This window comes from Podarcis gaigeae, assembly GCF_964106915.1.
Source record: "Podarcis gaigeae genome assembly, chromosome: 10".
Taxonomy (NCBI): Eukaryota; Metazoa; Chordata; class Lepidosauria; order Squamata; family Lacertidae; genus Podarcis; species Podarcis gaigeae.
In genome coordinates this window covers 5352891-5374106 of record NC_139686.1, presented here as the reverse complement: position 1 = coordinate 5374106, position 21216 = coordinate 5352891, and the positions used below count along the sequence as shown (strand labels likewise).

The window sequence follows — 21216 nt, the reverse complement described above, 5'->3', positions numbered from 1 at the left end:
GGGCGACTTACAACATATAAAACACAACAAAGCATCAAACATTTGAAAAAACCAAGATATCCTATACAAGCAACATATAAACCAATAAATCAGTGAAAAGAGCAACAATAAATAGTTTATAGTTATACCCACATCAAGATGATGGATTGTTCGGAGCTAGCCGACCTAACTGGAAGAGTGCAACCAGAAGGAGGAGGATTATCAGGAAGAGTGGATTAAATTTAATGATTACTTACTTAAATATTTAACTGAAAACAGCTTGCAGATACTTAATTGTCTTAGGATTTTATTTATGTTATGGGATGAATTAATATGTTTAATTTCATCATGTCAAGATCTAAGGATGTTAATGTTTAAGTTAAATTTTATAAGAACTGTGATTTGGAAAACCGTTAAAAGGATATGCAATGAAATTCAACCAAGGGGAATCGGGGAAGTCACTTAACAATGTTAATAAGTGTAATTTTCAATAAAGCTATGATTTATGTTTGTTTGTCTTATGTGTTTGTTTATAATGTTGTGAAAACTAATAAAAAAAATTTTTGGGAAAAATATTGTAATACCCAAATCAAAGTAACTGCCAACCCCAACTGAACATTTAACCGACAAAAATGAAACAAGAGGAACCAAAATTAGGGAGGGAAAAGACTGCTGTATTTCTAGCGTTAGTAACTACTTGCATCTTGCCTTTCCTTTGAGGAAATAAAGGCAGCAATACGAGGGTCTCCTCTCCACCGCCGTTTTGGCCTCACAACAACCCTGTGAGGTAGGCTGGCTGGACAGACAAATGTCTGGGCTCAAGCTCAGCCAATGAAACTCATGGCCAAGTGGCGACTTGAAGCTGGGATCCCCCTGCTTAGCTTAACTCTCTAACCACTACGCCACACTGCCTTGCAGCACAGAAAGGTTGATGGGAAGTTTTGCTTCTGCACGTGACTCTGGCAAAACCGTTCTAAGCTGAAACATTCCTTCTTCACCCTAGAATGTTCAGTTCACATTGAGTTCATGAAAACATTGTACCCTGACCTGTTCTTAATGCATGGTTGACTACATCTACGGATGAAGGCTATATCAATCACTAGTAATAGTTTAAGTCTTGCTATATTAATCACTAGTAATAGTTTAACAAGAAGGTTTTCACGCCTGTCCAATTCTGTGTTCCCTTTAATCTATTCGTGATTAATGCTTATATGTAATCTTTGCATTGTATTTGTGTTAACCAATCAGCAACAAGCACATATGTGGGAATGCTGTAATATTCGATAAAAGGGACTCCCCGAGACATGCTCGGGAGATGCCTCCCATATGACACTCCTCACTCGTCTGTCGTTTATTTCAACCCCTTTTCTGACAGTAAGAGCTGTCCGACAGTAGAACGGCCTCCCTCTGGAGGTGGTGGACTCTCCTTCCTTGGAGGTTTTTAAGCAGAAGTTGGGTGGCCGGCTGCCACGGATGCTTTAGCTGAGATTCCTGCTTTGAAGTGGGTTGGACTACATGACCTTCCAACTCTACGATTCTCTGATGGGCTACGCTGGGGCTGATGGGAGTTGGAGTCCACCAGCATCTGAAGGGCTGCAGGTTCCCTGTGTCCCATTTAGAATGTTGTATCATTTTACTGTTGTTAGCCGCTCTGAGCCCGGCTTCGGCTGAGGAGGGCGGGATATAAAGAAAATATTATTATTATTAAAGGTAAAGGGACCCCTGACCATTAGTTCCTGTCGCGAACGACTCTAGGGTTGCGGTGCTCATCTCACTTTATTGGCCGAGGGAGCCGGCGTACAGCTTCTGGGTCATGTGGCCAGCATGACTAAGCCGCTTCTGGCGAACCAGAGCAGCACACAGAAACGCCGTTTACCTTCCCGCCAGAGTGGTACCTATTTATCTACTTGCACTTTGACGTGCTTTTGAACTGCTAGGTTGGCAGGAGCAGGGACTGAGCAATGTGAACTCACCCCGTCGCGGGGATTCAAACCGCCGACCTTCTGATCGCAAGTCCTAGGCTCTGTGGTTTAACCCACAGCGCCACCCACGTCCCCATATTATTATTATTATTATTATTATTATTATTATTCCCCGTTTTTTGTCCTGCTGCACTTTCTCGGCAGAGGGTGGCTGCTAACCAGGGGAGAAGGTGATTGCTGCCGTCCTTTGCTTGGCCGTTCCACTCCCTTCAAGACCAGCCTTGTGCAGAAGTCCCAGCACAGGAAAAATGGATGCAAAAGTTATGGAATATGCAGAAAATGTCAAAACTTACCGGAAGAATGAGAAATCAAGATAAAAAACTTTTTATAAAAGAATGGAAATGGTTTATTGAGTAATTGTAAACAGATAAAACCCATTACCAGGATTATTGTAATAACCTGCAGTTTTATAAGAATATAGATTTTAAGTAGACGAATAAATGAGCAAGCTAAGTTCATTTGGATATGCAGAAGATATTAAAAATAAATTTAAGTAACCGCAGAAAAAAGGGGGAAGGAAGTTAAATTTTTTGAAATGTTAAAATGATTGTAAAATCAGTGAAATGTATAAAGCTGAAAAGCATAAATAAAGAGAGAGAGAGAGAGATCAGCCTTGCGGGTAGTGATGAGCGCGGAACCGAATCTCCCCGGAACCAACGTTGCTTTGGTGAGGAGGCGCGGCGGAAGGTTTATACCGAGGGACCAAGATGGCGGCGCCCAGCGCTACGGCAGCTGCTGCTGCTGCTGCCTCGGAGAAGGAGGATGGCGATTCGGGGGGCAAGACGAAGTCTCCGGCCATCACGCCGCAGAAGATACGGGAGCTGATCGATGAGGGGATCGCTCCGGAGGAGAGCAGCCCGGAAGGGTGAGCGGGGAGGGGAGACGAGCAGCCGACGCCGAAGCCCGACCGCCCCATCCGCACCTAGAAACGGCCTGCGCGGCGTCCGAGGCGGTTTTGGTGCCGGAGAACCTCGTCTTCCCCTCGGTGCTGCTTCAGGCCAGACGGTGACGGGCAAGCGGGATCCTAGGGCTGAGAAGAAGCAAGGGGTTTGGGATTGCACAGGATATAGAAACCTGGATTTGATCAGTGCATTTATGCATCCTGCCCCCCTTCCTCCCTGGTTCTCTCCTTCTTCCTCCCCATTTTTATCCTTGCAACAATTCTGTCAGGCGGTGTTAAAGATGAGTCGTACTGTAGGAATAATAATATGATTATAATTTATTATTTATACCCCGCCCATCTGGCTGGGTTTCCCCCAGCCACTCTGGGTGGCTTCCAACAGAATACAGTGGTACCTCAGGTTACAGACGCTTCAGGTTACAGACTCCGCTAACCCAGAAATATTAGCTCGGGTTAAGAACTTTGCTTCAGGATGAGAACAGAAATCGTGCTCCGGCGGCGCAGCAGCAGCAGGAGGCCCCATTACCTAAAGTGGTGCTTCAGGTTAAGAACAGTTTCAGGTTAAGAACGGACCTCCGGAACAAATTAAGTACTTAACCTCGGGTGCCACTGTATTAAACTACAATAACCTATTAAACATTAAAAGCTTCCGTAAACAAGGCTGTCTTCAGATCATAGCTGTCAGCCTTCCCTTTTTTTGCGGGAAATTCCCTTATTCCAGCGCTGTTTCCCACTGCTTCCCACTGCTATCCTGGACTGTTAGATATCCCGTAAACTGTCCCCAGGACAGGTGAGGCTGCTGATCCCTTATTTTCAAATCTGAAATGCTTCAGATGTCTTCTAAATGTCAGGTAGTTGTTGTTCTCTTTGACATCTGGTGGGAGGGCGTTCCACAGGGCAGGCGCCACTACCAAGAAGGCCTTCTGCTGGGTTCCTGTAACTTGGCTTCTCACAGGGAGGGAACCGCCAGAAGGTCCTCGGAGCTGGACCTCACTGGAAAGAACTGCCCTGCTTTATCAAAGGGAAAACAGGAACATCCAGGGCATTACTCTGTTTCAATAATAATAATAATAATAATAATAATAATAATAATAATAATAATTTATTATTTGTACCCCGCCCATCTGGCTGGGTTTCCCCAGCCACTCTGGGCGGCTTCCAACAGAGATAAAAAATACACTAAAATGTCACATATTAAAAACTTCCATCTGCCAACCTAGGGGATGCCCCCAAAGCAGGGCAGGTATCCCCCGTTTTCTGCTCCCAGGACAGCTGTGGACTTAACATGTGGATGATAATGCTTTAGTTTGTATCAGGGGTGGGGAACCTTTTCAAGCCTGAGGGCAGCATTCCCTACTAGGCCAGGTGTGCTGGTGTGGATGCCTGTTCCAGCAGTTGCCACCAATGCAGCAACTGCCTGTAAAAAGTAGTGTTACAAGCTGCTACAATGCTACCTTACCTCAGTTCCCAACTGCTTTCTACTTCTGCTCATGCTAATATACACTATTGTCAAAAGTGTGAAGAAATAAATGGGAATTATTTTTTATTTTATTTTTTAAAAAACCCCTGTGCATGACCATGTTAATCGTGTGCCATTTGGTATGTTTGTATGGAAATTGAAAGCTATTCTGAGTACTGACTGTGAAGATTGAATGGTTTTAACACATTTGATCCTGTGCTTTGCACTGTCATTGAGCTACAGTGGTACCTTGGTTTGCATACGTTTTGGATTACAAACATGTCAAACCCGGAAGTGCGTGTCCTGGTTTGCAAACTTTTTTTGGATTACAACCTTTTTTTTTTTGGATTATGAACAATTTTTTTGAGGGCCCCATTGGCGAAAGTGCATCTAGAGTTACAATCTGTTTTGGTTTACAAACGGACCTCCAGAATGGATTATGGTTGTAAACCAAGGTACCACTGTATATTGGTTCAGTGGGCCAAGATTGCTGGTCTTCAACTGTTCAATTGTAGAAACTTATTTTGTAGAGACATTTGAGCTGATGAAAGACAGGAGTGAAATTGGTTCTTGCTGCCACCCTGAACAGATAATTGTCTTACTTTCTTACTTCTTCCCTACATTTCAGAAAGGATTCGTCTGCTTTCACTGAAGTATCAAATGGATCTCCCCAGATCGACGAGCTGCCTTTTGAGGCCACCAGTAAAGAAGCCTACTTCAGCAGAGTGGAAACATTTACCATATCCTTTTCCCCTTGTTTCTGAGACAACTATATCGAGCAATTCCCCAGTAGTCAAGAGCAATATCAGCCACTGGGAATTTCCCCATTTTGTAATTTGGAAACTGCCAAATAGTGGGGATTCATAACAAGTCACAGTTGGGCATGTTCTGTAGGTTAGGAGAGTGAAGGTCTAAGTGAGAAGACTGTTCAGCAGTAGGGTAAGAATTGGGCACAGAAAGGCAGAGCCGGGGCTGGAAAACATACTTCTAATGGGGAAGTGCTGGCATTTCATACGCATAGATGGAACTAGGATTGGTCCCACCTGAAAAAAATAGCTTAAGTAGATTGGTTCTTCTGACTTGCAGACAATTTTATTTATTTTATTTTATTTATCCCCGGCTAAGACCGGGCTCAGGGCGGCTAACGTCAAGTATAAAAACAATTGATTAAAATACAACTTAAAAACAAGATTACAATACTACTTAAAATGTAGCCTCATTTCAGTGGAAGCCCAGATCAAAAACTGTTTGCGGGGAGAAAACGTCAAATCTTCATCAAGGCCAACTATCCAGACTGGTCCTATGTGGGCCAGAAAAGCCAGGGAAGTCCCCAAATAGGGGTTCCATCACAGAAGGAAAGGGACCTGGAGGTGCTTTAGACAGCTGAGAAAGTTGGACAAAGTTTTAAATTCCATGGTAGGCCCTCGGAAGAGGAAACCTCGGAAGAGGGAGCTGGGCATGTTTAGCGTGGAGAAGAGGAGGTTAAGGGGTGATATGATAGCCATGTTCAAATATATAAAAGGATGTCACATAGAGGAAGGAGAAAGGTTGTTTTCTGCTGCTCCAGAGAAGCGGACACGGAGCAATGGATCCAAACTACAAGAAAGAAGATTCCACCTAAACATTAGGAAGAACTTCCTGACAGTAAGAGCTGTTCGACAGTGGAATTTGCTGCCAAGGAGTGTGGTGAAGTCTCCTTCTTTGGAGGTCTTTAAGCAGAGGCTTGACAACCATATGTCAGGAGTGCTCTGATGGTGTTTCCTGCTTGGCAGGGGGTTGGACTCGATGGCCCTTGTGGTCTCTTCCAACTCTATGATTCTATGATCCTAAGCATAAAAGGTTGAGCTCCTTAACGCAAGCACTCCCTCAAGTGGGCAGGCAAACCCCACGAGTTGTCTCCTCTGATTTGTGCCAAGTATGGATGGACCAATATCGAGTGCGATATGTTGAAGTGTGCCAGCTGCCAGGCCTACCTCTGTGCCAGTCTACAGCTGGCTTTCGACTTCAGCAAGTGTAAGTGCTGCAGAGCCTCAAATCCTGACAGGGCCCAGTCTGTTAAAGGCGACCCTTTGTAACAATTTGCACAATTCTGTGATTTTCTTGGGCAAGTGTGGAATGTGGACAGCTGTGGGGGGAAAGGCAAATTCAATGCTAGAGATCATTAGGAAATGAATTCTGGGGAGGGGCACACATTGCTTCCAGGATGAGGGACTGGAATGGTTCTGAAAACCAGTTGCTGGAAACCAGATGAAAAGAGTCCTACCAGCATCTCGTTGGCTGCTCTTAGAACATCCAGTATATCTGAAGGAGCGTCTCCACCCCCATCGTTCTACCCGGATACTGAGGTCCAGCACCGAGGGCCTTCTGGCGGTTCCCTCCCTGTGAGAAGCCAAGTTACAGGGAACCAGGCAGAGGGCCTTCTCAGTGGTGGCCCCCGCCCTGTGGAGTGCCCTGCCACCAGATGTCAAAGAGAACAACTACTACCAGACTTTTAGAAGACATCTGAAGGCAGCCCTGTTTAGGGAAGCTTTTAATGTTTGATGTATTACTGTATTTTAATATTTTTCTGGAAGCCGCCCAGAGTGGCTGGGGAAGTCCAGCCAGATGGGCGGGGTATAAATCATAAATTATTCTTCTTATTACATGATGCTGGATTACATGGGCCATCAACATGATCCAGCGTGCTCTTCTTATGTTTAAGAACTCCCATCAGTCTTAAACAGCATGATCAGCATGGTCAGTGATCAGAGATTATTGGAGCTATAGTGCAACAACATCTGGAAGACCAAAGGTTCCCAGTCTGTGATTTATAGCATTTTTTTAACCCCTGCACCTCTCATACTGCTCTGCCCTGTTGGAATGGCTTCAGCTAGGTGATAGCTGGAGTCCCTAGTGAATTCATGATGTGGGCAAGATTTGAATTGGGGGACTCCCAGTTCACCGCTCAGTCTCTTAGCCACCACCTTGCACCAGTTCCTGTGTGTCCCTAGCGAGTAATAATAATAATAATTTTTTATTTATACCCCGCCCTTCCCGGTTCAGAAAACAGGGCTCAGGGTGGCTAGCAACAAATTTAAAACACTTAATTGACGGAACGAAAAAGAGCATAAAATACAGTATAAAACGTGAATAACAGTAAATTCAGAATTCAAAAATCAATTTAGAGGGGGTAAATCCATCCAATAAACATTAGATGATCCCCAGGGCTAGCTGGCTAAATTAGTCCTATTTGGGCCAGCGAGGAGACCAGGGGAGAATTAGCTGTGGGATCCTAGAGCGGGTGATCTTCATAAAAGGGGAGGGAAGTGGTTAGTCTAGAAGCACCTGCTGTTGTGGCAATGATGGCACTGGGTGAGTATGGTCAACCCCTCAGAGACAGTCCCATGTAACAGCAGGTTATCGGTATAAAAAGCATTTGAACAAAACACTGAGTTTGCCTGATGCGAGCTGTCGTCTGAAACAGTTGAGGAGGTGCCAGGCTCTGGACAGGTATTGAATGGGCATGGTTTCTTTGTCACTTAACCAGTTTTAAAGGATTTTTCAAGGTGGCTCCTTTCCTGGGGAGACCTGGCATTCAGGAGGTCTGTTTGCTTTCCAGACAAAGAGAGGTGCGTGGAGCTGAGGAAGGCTTTGTCAGCGGCTCACGAGAAGTTCTGCTTCTGGCCTGACAGCCCCTGTCCAGGTAAGCAGTGAGACGCTTTGCTGAGGTGGGGAAAAGGAGCTAGATCATGCTAACAGGCGAAAACGTGTTTATTCTCCCAGGCATTTGGACCATCGATAATGGTCTGCATTTGGGGGGATGCTTTTTGGTGTTCTGTCTTAAGCTGGTAAAGGTAAAGGGACCCCTGACCATTAGGTCCAGTCATGGCTGACTCTGGGGTTGCGGCGCTCATCTCGCTTTACTGGCCGAGTGAGCCGGCGTACAGCTTCTGGGTCATGTGGCCAGCATGACTAAGCCGCTTCTGGCGAACCAGAGCAGCGCACGGAAAAGCTCGGTCCCTGCTCCTGCCAACCTAGCAGTTCGAAAGCACGTCAAAGTGCAAGTAGATAAATAGGTACCGCTCCGGCGGGAAGGTAAACGGTGTTTCCGTGCACTGCTCTGGTTCGCCAGAAGCGGCTTAGTCATGTTGACCACATGACCTGGAAGTTGTACGCCGGCTCCCTCGGTCAATAAAGCGAGATGAGTGCCGCAACCCCAGAGTCGGCCACGACTGGACCTAGCGGTCAGGGGTCTCTTTACCTTTACCTTTTATGTGTGGCATGACTAAAAGCCTGAAAGGGAGCCAAGGGGAAATGGCCAAAGATTTCCCCATGGCTTTTGAGCATGCTGGAAGAAGTCATGAGAGGAGAAGGGTGGCGTCTGATCTGAAACTTGATTAAATAAGTCGCCACTGGCAAGCATTTTTGTTGACTGCTCTGCCTGCCCCACTGTTTGTTGGCCAACTGTTCTTAAGACTGCTATTTCTTCTGCCTTTTGATTAGATCGCTTTTCTGTCTTGCTGGTCGACGAGCCCCTTGCCCTTTTCAGCGACTTCCTGGAGCGCTTTCAGAGCCTCTGCCAGTTAGAACTTCAGCTGCCTACTCTGAAATCAGAAGATCTCAAAAGCATGGTAAGAGTTCTCAAGCGGCCTGCGAACCTGCCGGGGGTAGTGAGACAAGCAGAGGGGAGAGTCCATGGGGTAAGGACTCGAGCATCAATCTGAATTTTTAAATGAGGGACACTTGACCTGTAACTCACGAGCTGGAGGTGATCTAACAAAATTCCAGCTTGCAACTCTCAGGGTTTGAAAAAGGAGCCAAGATGTAGCCATGCCTTGATTGTCTGAGCTCAGTCCAGGAAGCATGGATTGTTGTTGTTGTTTAGTCGTTTAGTCGTGTCCGCCTCTTTGTGACCCCATGGACCAGAGCACGCCAGGCCCTCCTGTCTTCCACTGCCTCCCGCAGTTTGGTCAAACTCAGGCTGAAGGGGTTATATCCAACATAGTGCCAAGGAACACATTCCATTTGTGCAAAGATTTCCACCTATGCAATGAAACTTGCACACCTACTAAATCTGGGGGGTCGTCTAACCCTCTGTAGCAGATTTGGGAAGAGTGCAAGTTGCAGGCGAGTTCCATGTGCGAATGGAAAACCTTGCACTTGTGTGTTTGTCAGGTGCCACCCAAGGTCTCAAAATCTCATGGAACATTGTAGTAGTAGTAGTAGTAGTAGTAGTAGTAGTGGTAGTAGTAGTAGTAGTAATAATAATAATAATATATTATTTGTACCCTGGGTTTCCCCAGCTACTCTGGGCAGCTTCCACAGAGACCAAAAATACACTAAAATGTCACACATTAAAAACTTCCCTGAACAGGGCTGTCTGAATGTCAGGTAGTTGTTTATCACTTTGACATCTGATGGGAGGGCGTTCCACAGGGCGGGTGCCACCACCGAGAAGGCCCTCTGTACCGTGGCTTCTCGCAGGGAGGGAACTGCCAGAAGGCCCTCGGAGTTGGACCTCAGCGTCCAGGCAGAATGACAGGGGTGGAGACGCTCCTTCAGGTATACAGGACCAAGGCTGTTTAGGGCTTTCAAGGTCAGCACCAACACTTTGAATTGTGCTCGGAAACATACTGGGAGCCAATGTAGGTCTTTCAAGACCGGTGTTATATGGTCTTGGCGGCCGCTCCCAGTCCCCAGTCTAGCTGCCGCATTCTGGATTTGTTGCAGTTTCCGGGTCACCTTCAAAGGGAGCCCCACGTAGAGCACATTGCAGTAGTCCAAGCGGGAGATAACTAGAGCATGCACCACTCTGGCGAGACAGTCCGCGGGCAGGTAGGGTCTCAGCCTGCGTACCAGGTGGAGTTGGTGAAAGCTGCCTTCTACCAGGTCAGACTCTTTGCTCTCCCAGCCTTGGATTTTCCACCTGGGGGGAGAGAGGCTGCCATTGGGGACTAAAGGAGAGTGGCGTCTCTCTGACCCAACCTCTTTTCCATGAAGGCCCGTTGGCATTTTCTCTTCCTTCCTTTCTGGAGCTCCTGCATGAAACTGGAGAGATCTCTGCTCCCCAGCTCACTTTGGGAAGAATGGGAGCTTTTCAGGTACAGAATCCCAAGTTTTCTAGGTAACCAAACACAGAAGGCAGGCAGTTCCCTTTAGGGAGTGTGTTAACATGGTTCGTTTGGCTTCCCAGGGCTTGACAGAAGAGAAGATCAGCCACGTCCTGCAGCTGATCGAGGAGGAAGCCGACTGCAAAATAGACAGTGAGAAGACGCCAGTCAAACGTGCCTCAGACCTTCAGATCCATGTCCCGGCCTGCATCTTGGCCCTCTGTGGATGGACTAGTAGGTATGTAGGCAACTGGAATCATGGAATTGTAGAATTGGAAGGGGACTGAGAGAGTCAGCTAACCCGACCGCCTGCAGTGCAGGAAGCACAGCTAAAGAAATGGGACGCAGGTGGTGCCTAGGACTTGCGGATCAGAAGGTCGGCGGTTCGAATCCCTGTGACGGGGTGAGCTCCCGTTGCTCGGTCCCTGCTCCTGCCCACCTAGCAGTTCGAAAGCACATCAAAGTGCAAGTAGATCAATAGGTACCGCTCTGGCAGGAAGGTAAACGGCGTTTCCGTGCGCTGCTCTGGTTCGCCAGAAGCGGCTTAGTCCTGCTGGCCACATGATCCGGAAGCTGTACGCCGGCTCCCTTGGCCAGTAAAGCGAGATGAGCGCCGCAATCCCAGAGTCGGTCACGACTGGACCTAATGGTCAGGGGTCCCTTTACCTTTTTTTAATCTCTTGTTTAAAAACCTCCAATGAAGTGACATTCCACTGTCAAACAGCTCTTACCACCAGAAGGTTCTCCCTGTCTTGTAATTTGAATCTGTCTTGTAATCTACTGTCTTGTAATTTGAATCCAGCAGAAAACAAGCTTGCTCCGCCTTTCACGGGACAGCCCTTCACGTATATGAAGATGGCTATCATACCATCGCTGAGTCTTCTCTTCTGCAGGCTAAACATACCCAATCGAAAGATGCCTTTTTAAAAAAAAAAAAATTGTCTTTATTAATTTAAAATATCATCTTACATATATATGTACATATATATTACAAATAGAGAGTATAATAATAATAATAGAGAGAGTACAAATATAATAGAAGATAAAGGGAATAAAAATAAAAAGCACAGTAAGAAATGAATATTGGTTATAACATCCTGTCTTTTCTAATACAGTGGTACCTCGGGTTAAGTACCTAATTCGTTCTGGAGGTCTGTTCTTAACCTGAAACTGTTCTTAACCTGAAGCACCACTTTAGCTAATGGGGCCTCCTGCTGCTGCCGTGCCGCTGGAGCACGATTTCTGTTCTCATCCTGAAGCAAAGTTCTTAACCCGAAGTACTATTTCTGGCTTAGCAGAGTCTGTAAACTGAAGCGTCTGTAACCTGAAGTGTATGTAACCTGAAGCGTATGTATCCCGAAGTACCACTGTAAAGTCTTCTGAAAGAAACTTCCAATCATTCTCGTTGTACTTTTTCTATTGTCTTAATTTTATCGCGCAGTTTGTTTTATAACTTTTCCTGTATATTCATCTAGTATATTTATTCCATTTGTTACTGTATTTTTTGCTCTATAAGACTCACTTTTTCCCTGCTAAAAAGTAAGGGGAAATGTGTATGTGTCTTATGGAGCGAATGCAGGCTGCGCAGCTATCCCAGAAGCTAGAACAGCAAGAGGGATTGCTGCTTTCACTGCGCAGCGATCCCTCTTCCTGTTCTGGCTTCTGAGATTCAGAATATTTTTTTTCTCGTTTTCCTCCTCCAAAAACTAGGTGCGTCTTGTGGTCTGGTGCGTCTTATAGAGCGAAAAATACGGTATATACAAGTACCATTCAGTTCTGCTAGGATAGCATCATTATAATAATAATAATATAACCTTATATATTCTTTGAATAGTCTCCATTCTCTGAAATCTTTTTGAAAGATGTCAGGCACATTCAGACATTCCCACGTTCCTGTCCCATCTCCCCTGCTCCTTCTGTACTGGCCAAGTTGTCCCGCAGCTGCCCTTGTAATCACCATCTGTCGCAGGGACGGGGAAGCTGTGGCTCTCCAGATGTTGCTGGGTTCCAAACATCTGGAGGGCACTAGCTTGGGAAAGGTGAGCCTAGAGGGACTTGGAAACCCCAGAGCTTTGCAGATAGGGCTAGGTTGATGTATTGGTATGGATCGCATTTCCTCCATCCCCTGATTTTAATTTTTGCGTCTTCCCTCAGCCCTTCCTCTGCATCCGTCCATCTCCCCTTGATCACCTGCTGTCGCTGCATGAGGAAGGTGGGCCTATGGGGTTTCCACCAGATCGAGTCGGCCATCCCTGAGATGGAGCCTCCCTCCAGCCTCACCAGCACTCCTCTCCCTTTTTCGGACGGGCGCACGGACAGAGTCCCCGCGGTGCCCACGTCCCCACGCCGGATGATGACCCGTAGCCGGGACACGAGCTTCCCTCTGGGCTCTGAGCAGGTCAGTCTTGGGGGGGGGGGGCAAGTTACAGGTCTAAGCTGGAAGGGGCTTCCTTTCACATCGGGGCAGGGACTCCTCTTTTGAATCCCTGCCCTGCATTTGTACCACCAGCAAAAATCTTTATTTGCATTCTTGGGCTCTGTTTAGATTTTCTGGATCTCCTCCTGAGACTTTTAGAGTGTAATAAGGGACGCGGGTGGCGCTGTGGGTTAAACCACAGAGCCTAGGGCTTACCAGTCAGAAGGTTGGCGGTTCGAATCCCCGTGACGGGGTGAGCTCCCATTGCTCGGTCCCTGCTCCTGCCAACCTAGCAGTTCGAAAGCACAAAGTGCAAGTAGATAAATAGGTACCGCTCCGGCGGGAAGGTAAACGGAGTTTCCGTGTGCTGCTGTAGTTCGCCAGAAGTGGCTTAGTCGTGCTGGCCACATGACCCGGAAGCTGTACGCCGGCTCCCTCGGCCAATAAACCAAGATGAGTGCCATAACCGCAGAGTTGGTCACGACTTGACCTAATGGTCAGGGGTCCCTTTACCTTTACCTAAGATGCCATAAGAAAGCTGCAGAGATAGCACAGGATAGTACGCACCCCGGAAATGATCTCTTTCAGCTTCTGCCGTTTGGAAGAAGGTACAGGGTTATAAAGACTAGGACTAGCCGCCTGAGAAACAGTTTCTATTCAAATGTGATTTTGGTTTTAAACGCAGTGTAAGGTAGTTTCTATGGGAGTATATTGTATTAATTATGGGGTATTACAGTTTTTAGGGGGCTAACCAGGCTGGGATAGCTGGGACAGCAGGCCTGTTGGGTTTCGAATGTCTGATGTAGATTTTTTCAATTTCGTTGTTCTATATGGGACAATGACAATAAAGATATCGTATTGATTATCGTATCGTAAGGGTGTGTTTACCCTATTGTAGAGTTGGAAGGGACTACAGTGGTACCTTGGTTAACAACTATAATCCGTTCCGGAGGTCCGTTTGTAAACCAAAACAGATTGTAACCCAAGGCGCACTTTCGCCAATGGGGCCTCCAAAAAAAATAAATTTGTTCGTAAACCCCCCCCCCAAAAAAAGGGTTGTAATCCAAAAAAAGGTTGCAAACTGGGACACACACTTCTGGGTTTGACGTGTTTGTAATCCAAAACGAATGCAAACCAAGACGTACATAAACCAAGGTACCACTGTACAAGTGTTGTCCAGTTGAACCCGCTGCCACGCAGGAAGCACAGCTGAAAAATTCCTAACAGATGGCCATCTGGCTTCTGTTTAAATACCTCCAATGAAGGAGAGTCTGCTACCTTTAACAAAAGAATGCTGCATGCTAAAGTAACCCATAAAGGAAATCCGTGATCCATATAAATTAGGCAAGGTGGGAATATTCTGGCAGTATGGGCTTATTTCTACTGCTCTCATCTTTTCATTTCCCTTACTGCAAATCTCCTGACCCTGTGTCTTTTTTAACTTGGTCTTCGTCTGTTGTCTCTGTCTTCATTGTCTCTGTCTTCATTGTCTCTGTCTTCACCTCTCTCTGTCACTTGCTGCCTCTGTGTAGGAGTGGGATGGAGGGAGAATAGTTTCTGCCCCCCTGGGACCCCTTCTGAGTCCCACTCCTTGCTTTAACGCAGGGGGAGGGCACACCCAGCTAATGCCTCTTCCTCTTGCCCTCCTTCCCTTGGGCAGCACGAGAAGAGCCCGTCCCCCGTGATCAGCCGCATGCGCAGCTGGGACAGCTCTAGCTCCAGCGAACGAGCCGAGGCGGAAGCAGCGAGCCCCACCACCCGCAGCCGTCCCGTCACCCGCAGCATGGGGCAAAGTGATGGCAGCCTGGGGGCAGAGGTCTCTTGCAGCCCTCATCGGAGGACCAAGCGGGCGCGACTGTGCTCCACCAGCAGCTCGGTGAGTGCTTGGCAGGGGGAATGGAGAAGGAGGAGGAAGAAGCCAACCTTTCGAGAGACAGAAGATTTCAGGAAGGAGAAATATAAACTAGACCAGCGGTCAGCAAACTTTTTCAGCAGGGGGCTGGTCCACTGTCCCTCAGACCTTGTGGGGTGCCGGACTATATTGGGGGGGGATGAACGAGTTCCTATGCCCCACAAATAACCCAGAGATGCCTTTTAAATAAGAGCACACATTCTACTCATGTAAAAACACCAGGCAGGCCCCACAAATAACCCAGAGATGCCTTTTAAATAAGGGGACACATTCTACTCATGTAAAAACACACTGATTCCCGGTTTCTCTTCTCTGCCATGGCTTTGAACGCCTGCTTTCTTTTGTCCTCCTCCCATTGAAATTCCCGGCTCCTCTCGATAAATTAACAGGAAGGATTCGAAACCTGCGGGATCAGAGCTTCTTAGAAGGCTGGGGCAAATATATGAGCTACTGTATTTTTCGTTCCATAAGACACACTTTTCCCCTCCTAAAAAGTAAGGGGAGATGTGTGTGCGTCTTATGGAGTGAATGCAGGGGGGAGGCAGGCAGGAAAAACCCCCAAAAGCCGCACACAAGCTTCGTGCGGCTCTTGCGGGCTTTTCCCCAGGAGGGAGAAGGGACTGATGCGGCCAGCCAGTCCCTTCTCCCTCCTCGTAGAAAAGCCTGCAGGAGCCGCGCGCTCCTTAAAGGGTGCGCGGCTCCTGTGGGCTTTTGCGGGAGGTGGGGGTATTGCCATAGCCGCGCACAGCCCCTCCGGCCGGAAGCCATCCTACTTGAAGTCTTGGCTTCTTCGCTCTTTGGGGCTGGGGGGGAGACCTGGGCTTCCCCCCGCAGCCCCGAGAAGCTCTGGGAGAAGTTCTGTCCGCTGCTCTTTGGGGGGGGGGGGGAATAAGATTTTTTTTTCTTGATTTCCCCCTCTAAAAGCTAGGTGCGCCTTATGGAGTGGAAAATACGGGTATTTGAAAAGTAATTGCGGTGAACAGATTATGGGAAAAATTATTAGTTAAGGATAATTAAATGTAATAGTAAATTGAGAAATGCAGATTAAGTGATAAAGAACGGAAAATCATCAGAGGTGTTGACGGAAGTCAAAAATATTGTATAAGATGTGAAGATATGTTGTATGACTGTTGGAACTGATATGTTAAGAAATTAATAAAAATGTATATATAAAAAATAATAATAATAAATTCCCCTCTCCTCTCTCTCTCTCAGGATTCATCTATCCGGAGCTTCTTTGACCCCATTTCCCAGCACCGCGACTGGTGCCCGTGGGTCAACGTGATGAAGGATCCTGTGAGCTCTGGAGGGACCCAACAGGAGGAAAAGGAAGACCTCGGCTGGCAGGTCACCTTGAAGGCCCTCCTGGCTTCTAGGCAGTCTGACCGGCCTGTGGATGTGGAGTCAGAGGTGAGAACCCGTCTCCCAGTGCCCGTGGCGTGCTAGGCGCTGTACAGAACAAGGAAAACCCTTTTCCGCACACCGTGTGGTTAGCCTGTGGAACTCCCTAAGACAAGAGGCAGGGATGGGCACAAGCCTAGATGGCATGCGCAGAAGCAGCAAATCGCGACCTGCGACCCGCGGACGCAGGTTGCGTTCTGCTCATGTTACGAATGGGGCTCCGGAACGGATCCTGTTCGCAACCAGAGGTACCACTGTATATGATCAGCATTTATCCATCATTACTAGGAATCATAAAATGTAAAAAAAAGAAGAAAAAGGAATACCATTCTCTGAAAACAGCTTCTTACATACAGAGCTTACAAACAGCTTCTTACATACAGAGCTTCTTACATACATGTGCTTGGGTAGTGCACTCTGTACATTAATTTTATTAGTAAATTAATTGCGGAATTTACCGTATTTTTTGCTCTATAAGACTTACTTTTTCCCTCCTAAAAAGTAAGGGGAAATGTGTGTGCGTCTTATGGAGCGAATGCAGGCTGTGCAGCTATCCCAGAAGCCAGAACAGCAAGAGGGATTGCTGCTTTCACTGCGCAGCGATCCCTCTTGCTGTTCTGGCTTCTGAGATTCAGAATAATTTTTTTCTTGTTTTCCTCCTCCAAAAACTAGGTGCGTCTTGTGGTCTGGTGCGTCTTATAGAGCGAAAAATACGGTACATCCCGCCTTTTCCTCCAAGGAGCTCAAGGTGGTGTGAATGGTTTTCCCCCTCCTCATTTAATCCCCACAATCAACCCTGTGGGGTAGGTTAAGCTGAGAGGCAGGGACTGGCCCAAGGTCACCCAATGAGCTTCATGCCCACGCCTTTGATTTCTGATGCCCATCGTTCCAAATTAAATTTATGCACTGCACCTCATAACCTTTTCCACCCCTGTAGAGCCCCTTCAACCTCAGGAGGGGTCAGTATCTACCTCTTTGAGAAACCCAGGGGACTGGTTCCATTGTGGAACTGCTCTGACCATTGAGGAGTTTCTCTCGGTGTTCACCCAGAATCTGTCCCCCTGGAACTTCAGCCTGTTAGTTCTGGTCCTTTGCCCTGTGGGGCGGCAAAGAACAAAGTCTTTGCCCTGTTCTTTCTGCAGGGATTTGAGGAAGGTTTCATGTGTCCATCCGTCCCCAACACACCTCAGCCTTTCGGTAAAATGTACAGTGGTACCTCGTGTTAAGTACTTAATTTGTTCCGGAGGTCCGTTCTTAACCTGAAACTGTTCTTAACCTGAAGCACCACTTTAGCTAATGGGGCCTCCTGCTGCCACCACACCACTGGAGCACAATTTCTGTTCTCATCCTGAAGCAAAGTTCTTAACCTGAAGCACTATTTCTGGGTTAGCGGAGTCTGTAACCTGAAGCGTATGTAACCCGAGGTACCACTGTAGTCCTTTCCTACATCCTTCCCTCCCTTGAGTTGTTCCCCACACCCCTGCCAATCTTTATTATCATCTTCTGAACTCATGCAGAGTTGTCTACAAGAGCCTCCACCAACCCGGTTTTCAGAATACAACTCCCAGATGTGCTGGTTGGGACTGTTGGGAGCTGTAGTTACTGCTTGCGAGATGGAACGATTCCCCCCCAAACACCCCCTGCTCACCATTCTGGGGGTTCTCAAGATATAATTTGGGGGGTAGGGGAAAGCATCATTGCTCCAGGGCTTTTGCTGACAGAGAGCCAGTGTGGTGTAGTGGTTAAGAGCGGTGGACTCGTAATCTGGGGAACCGGGTTCGCGTCTCCGCTCCTCCACATGCAGCTGCTGGGTGACCTTGGGCCAGTCACACTTCTCTGAAGTCTCTCAGCCCCACTCACCCCACAGAGTGTTTGTTGCGGGGGAGGAAGGGAAAGGAGAATGTGAGCCGCTTTGAGACTCCTTTGGGTAGTGATAAAGCGGGATATCAAATTCAAATTATTCTTCTTCTTCTTCTGACAGGGTTTGTTCAGGGAAATCCCATCTGTGGAAACTTCTAGTAATGCAGCCTGAAATTGCATTGTCCATTTCTGCTGCAGCATCACACTGCTGCCTCCTGAGATAACACTACACGTTTTTGCCTGCGTTTGTGTGAATGCTTAAGTTTGTCTCTCCTTCCTGCTACAGAACCTCTCTGTGAAATCCCGCAAGGTCTTCCGGATTTTCCGGCAATGGGAAGCTCCCTGTTCCTCCTGAGAACCTCCGGCCTTTGACAGCATTGTGGAAAGGAACCTGCTAAGCATAATGGATGGAATTCTCTCTCTGTCTCTTTGTTATCAATGGAAAAAGACTTATTATTTGCACTGGTGGCAAGGCTGTCCCGGGAAAACTTGCCTTCGCCCCAAACTTGTAACCTGGAGTAATCCTCAAGGGCAGCAACCGGCTAACAATGGGAAGAAGACACGTCGATTGCAGCCATGGGGATCCATCTTTTTCTATGCCTTCTTAGGGTTTACATGATGGTTTCCTGAATCCTTTGCACTGGTTCCCAACTGCCATGGGCGATTCTCCATCTTAGGTGGAGCTGAATTTCCCTGATGTGCCCCTGGCTTGAATTGAACTGAGAGAAGATGGGAGAGATGGCCCACTTTGCATGTGGCAGATTTGGGTACGTCTCAGCTACAGAATTAAATTGGTTTTGCAGTTGAGGCTCACTGCCCTCCTGCTGCAAGGGATCCTGGGAACTGTAGTTCTGCAAGAGGCCTAGGGCTATCCGACCAAACATTCTCAGCCCCTGCACAAAAACTACAACTTCCTGCCATCTTTTTTTTGGGGGGGGGGAGCCATGCTATTTAAATGACATTAAAACCAATTTAAGTTTGCAACGTAGATGTGGCGCTCCTGTTGAGTTTTGTACCCAGACTGAGGTCTGGAGAACTTGACATTAATAAAACATTTTGCTGTCTTTTTTTTATTATCATAACTTCGCTCAGATTTCCATTAGCGTGTGAGACTGCCAGGAGCCATAGGCTTTCTCTACCAAATAGCTTTTTGTTCCTTATCAGCCTACCGTATTTTTTGCTCTATAAGACTCACTTTTTCCCTCCTAAAAAGTAAGGGGAAATGTGTGTGCTTCTTATGGAGCGAATGCAGGCTGCACAGCTATCCCAGAAGCCAGAACAGCAAGAGGGATTGCTGCTTTCACTGCGCAGCGATCCCTCTTGCTGTTCTGGCTTCTGAGATTCAGAATATTTTTTTTCTTGTTTTCCTCCTCCAAAAACTAGGTGCGTTTTGTGGTCTGGTGCGTCTTATAGAGTGAAAAATACGGTAAGTTGTACAATCTGGACGGCCAAAGAATTGATTTTGAGTAGGATGCATTTATGAAGATCATGCGTTCCTGTCTAGTAAGGGTGAGGAACTCTCCTTGGCTCCGTGGGCCAGATTTTTATCTCCCTCAAACAGCTGAGCCGGAAGGCTTTGGTTCTGAAGCCAAAGCCTGGTTTCTCTTGTCAACATAGTCACCAGGCTCCCGATCGTGCATTGGCAACCGTGTCGCCTACACCTGATATCCCCAGAGCCCTGAGCAACTTGGATCCAGGATACCTGAGCCCTTATATCCCAGCCTGATCACTGAGATTATTCAGAGGAGTGTTCTTGGCTGCTCGCCTGTGTTACAGAGGCATGACTGGCTTCAGCAGGAAGTCAGGAATTTAGTCTTGCCGATCACAGAATTGGAGGGTTGGAAGGGATGGCCAAGGGTCATCTAGCCCGTCCCCCGGCAATGCATCAATAACAGCTAAAGAATCTCTGACAGGTGGCCATCGAACCTCCGCTTAAAATCTTCCAAGGAAGCCTGGCAATAACAAACATAAGCAACACCTCTAACAAATAATGCAAATTTGCTTTCCGTGTTTAACCGGATTGCAGAATCCTGTTTTGAATTCCCAGGGTGCTGATTTTTTAATTCCCTTCTCCTTACACAAAGTGCAGGATCTGCCCCTCGCCATCCAACTGCGTTCATCTCCACGTGCTTCCCAGTTTGACACTCGGCTGTTTTGTTCCTTGCTTTAAAAAGTTCCAGATTTTCTGAAAAACCTGAATCTTGGAGACAGAATTCACCGTGGAGATTGAGGGCATTTGGTGCTCAACTTGCCTAATACTATATTGCAGCCATTGCTGCGGGGGGGGGGCGGTCCTTGACACACAGTGCAGAAGGGGTAAAGGCATCTTTTGGTGGGAAAGCCATTTGCTTTACATGCAGAAACGACCCCCAATGGCAGCTGCCTTGCCTAAAACTCCCGAAAGTTGCTGCAAGTCAAAAGGAGACAATACTGAACTAGATGGACCTTGAGCTAGATGAAGCCTGCTGGATCCGGCACATGGCCCATCTTTCCCAGCATCCTGTTCTTCTCACAGCGGCCGAATGGGGGAAACCCAGAAGCAGGATTCGAGCGCAAGAGCAATTCTCCCTGCCATTTCCAGCAACCGGTACAGTGGTACCTTGGTTCTCAAACTTGATCCGTTCCAGAAGTCTGTTCCAAAACCAAAGCGTTCAAAAACCAAGGTGTGCTTTCCCATAGAAAGTAATGCAAAACAGATTAATCCGTTCCAGACTTTTAAAAACAACCCCTAAAAGAGCAGTTTAAGATGAATTTTACTCTTTAACGAGACCATTGATCCATAAAATAAAAGCAATAATGTGCTGTAGTATAAAATAAATAATACAGTATTGAAGATGATAAAAATTAAAATTCTTTTTTCCCCCTTACCTGCACTGATGAGAGTCATTGTTTGGATGGGGGCTTTTATCCCATTTCTGCAGTCACACAATCAATTAGTAGCTGAACTGGGTTCCACACAGTCACAAAAACAAATTAACCGAAAAAGCCTCAAAAACCAAAGCGCAAAATAAATAGCAAAACCAAAAGCACCAAATACAGTATTCAGAAGCATTGTCACCTGCAACCATGGAAGCAGAACATAACCCTTATGGCTAGCAGACCTCAAAAGGAACTCTCCCCTTCTGTGGTTTGCAGCAGCTGGGATTCAAAAGCATTGCTGCCTCCAATAGTGTAGACAGAGCACAGCCATTGATAACAATTACCGTATTTTTCGCTC

The 21216-nt window shown here is 47.0% G+C and overlaps 1 protein-coding gene across 1 annotated transcript; it reads left to right on the top strand.

Moving 5' to 3' along the window:
• The first annotated feature begins 2635 nt into the window (after window positions 1-2635).
• Window positions 2636-19063, top strand: ZC3HC1 (zinc finger C3HC-type containing 1). Its single transcript, XM_083700590.1, has 10 exons — window positions 2636-2826; window positions 4950-5061; window positions 6184-6334; window positions 7920-8003; window positions 8804-8931; window positions 10494-10648; window positions 12565-12808; window positions 14487-14702; window positions 15954-16148; window positions 18286-19063. The coding sequence occupies exons 1-10, from the start codon at window positions 2669-2671 to the stop codon at window positions 18352-18354; spliced, it is 1512 nt and encodes a 503-aa protein (XP_083556716.1). The 5' UTR covers window positions 2636-2668; the 3' UTR covers window positions 18355-19063.
• The last annotated feature ends 2153 nt before the right edge of the window (window positions 19064-21216 follow it).

Excerpts from the sequence above, each read along its gene's own strand:
- ZC3HC1 (XM_083700590.1), top strand. The coding sequence starts at position 2,669 with ATGGCGGCGCCCAGCGCTACGGCAGCTGCTGCTGCTGCTGCCTCGGAG. Across the intron at positions 10,649-12,564 it reads CTCTGTGGATGGACTAGTAG|CCCTTCCTCTGCATCCGTCC; the intron begins GTATGTAGGCAA and ends GTCTTCCCTCAG. Across the intron at positions 16,149-18,285 it reads CTGTGGATGTGGAGTCAGAG|AACCTCTCTGTGAAATCCCG; the intron begins GTGAGAACCCGT and ends TTCCTGCTACAG.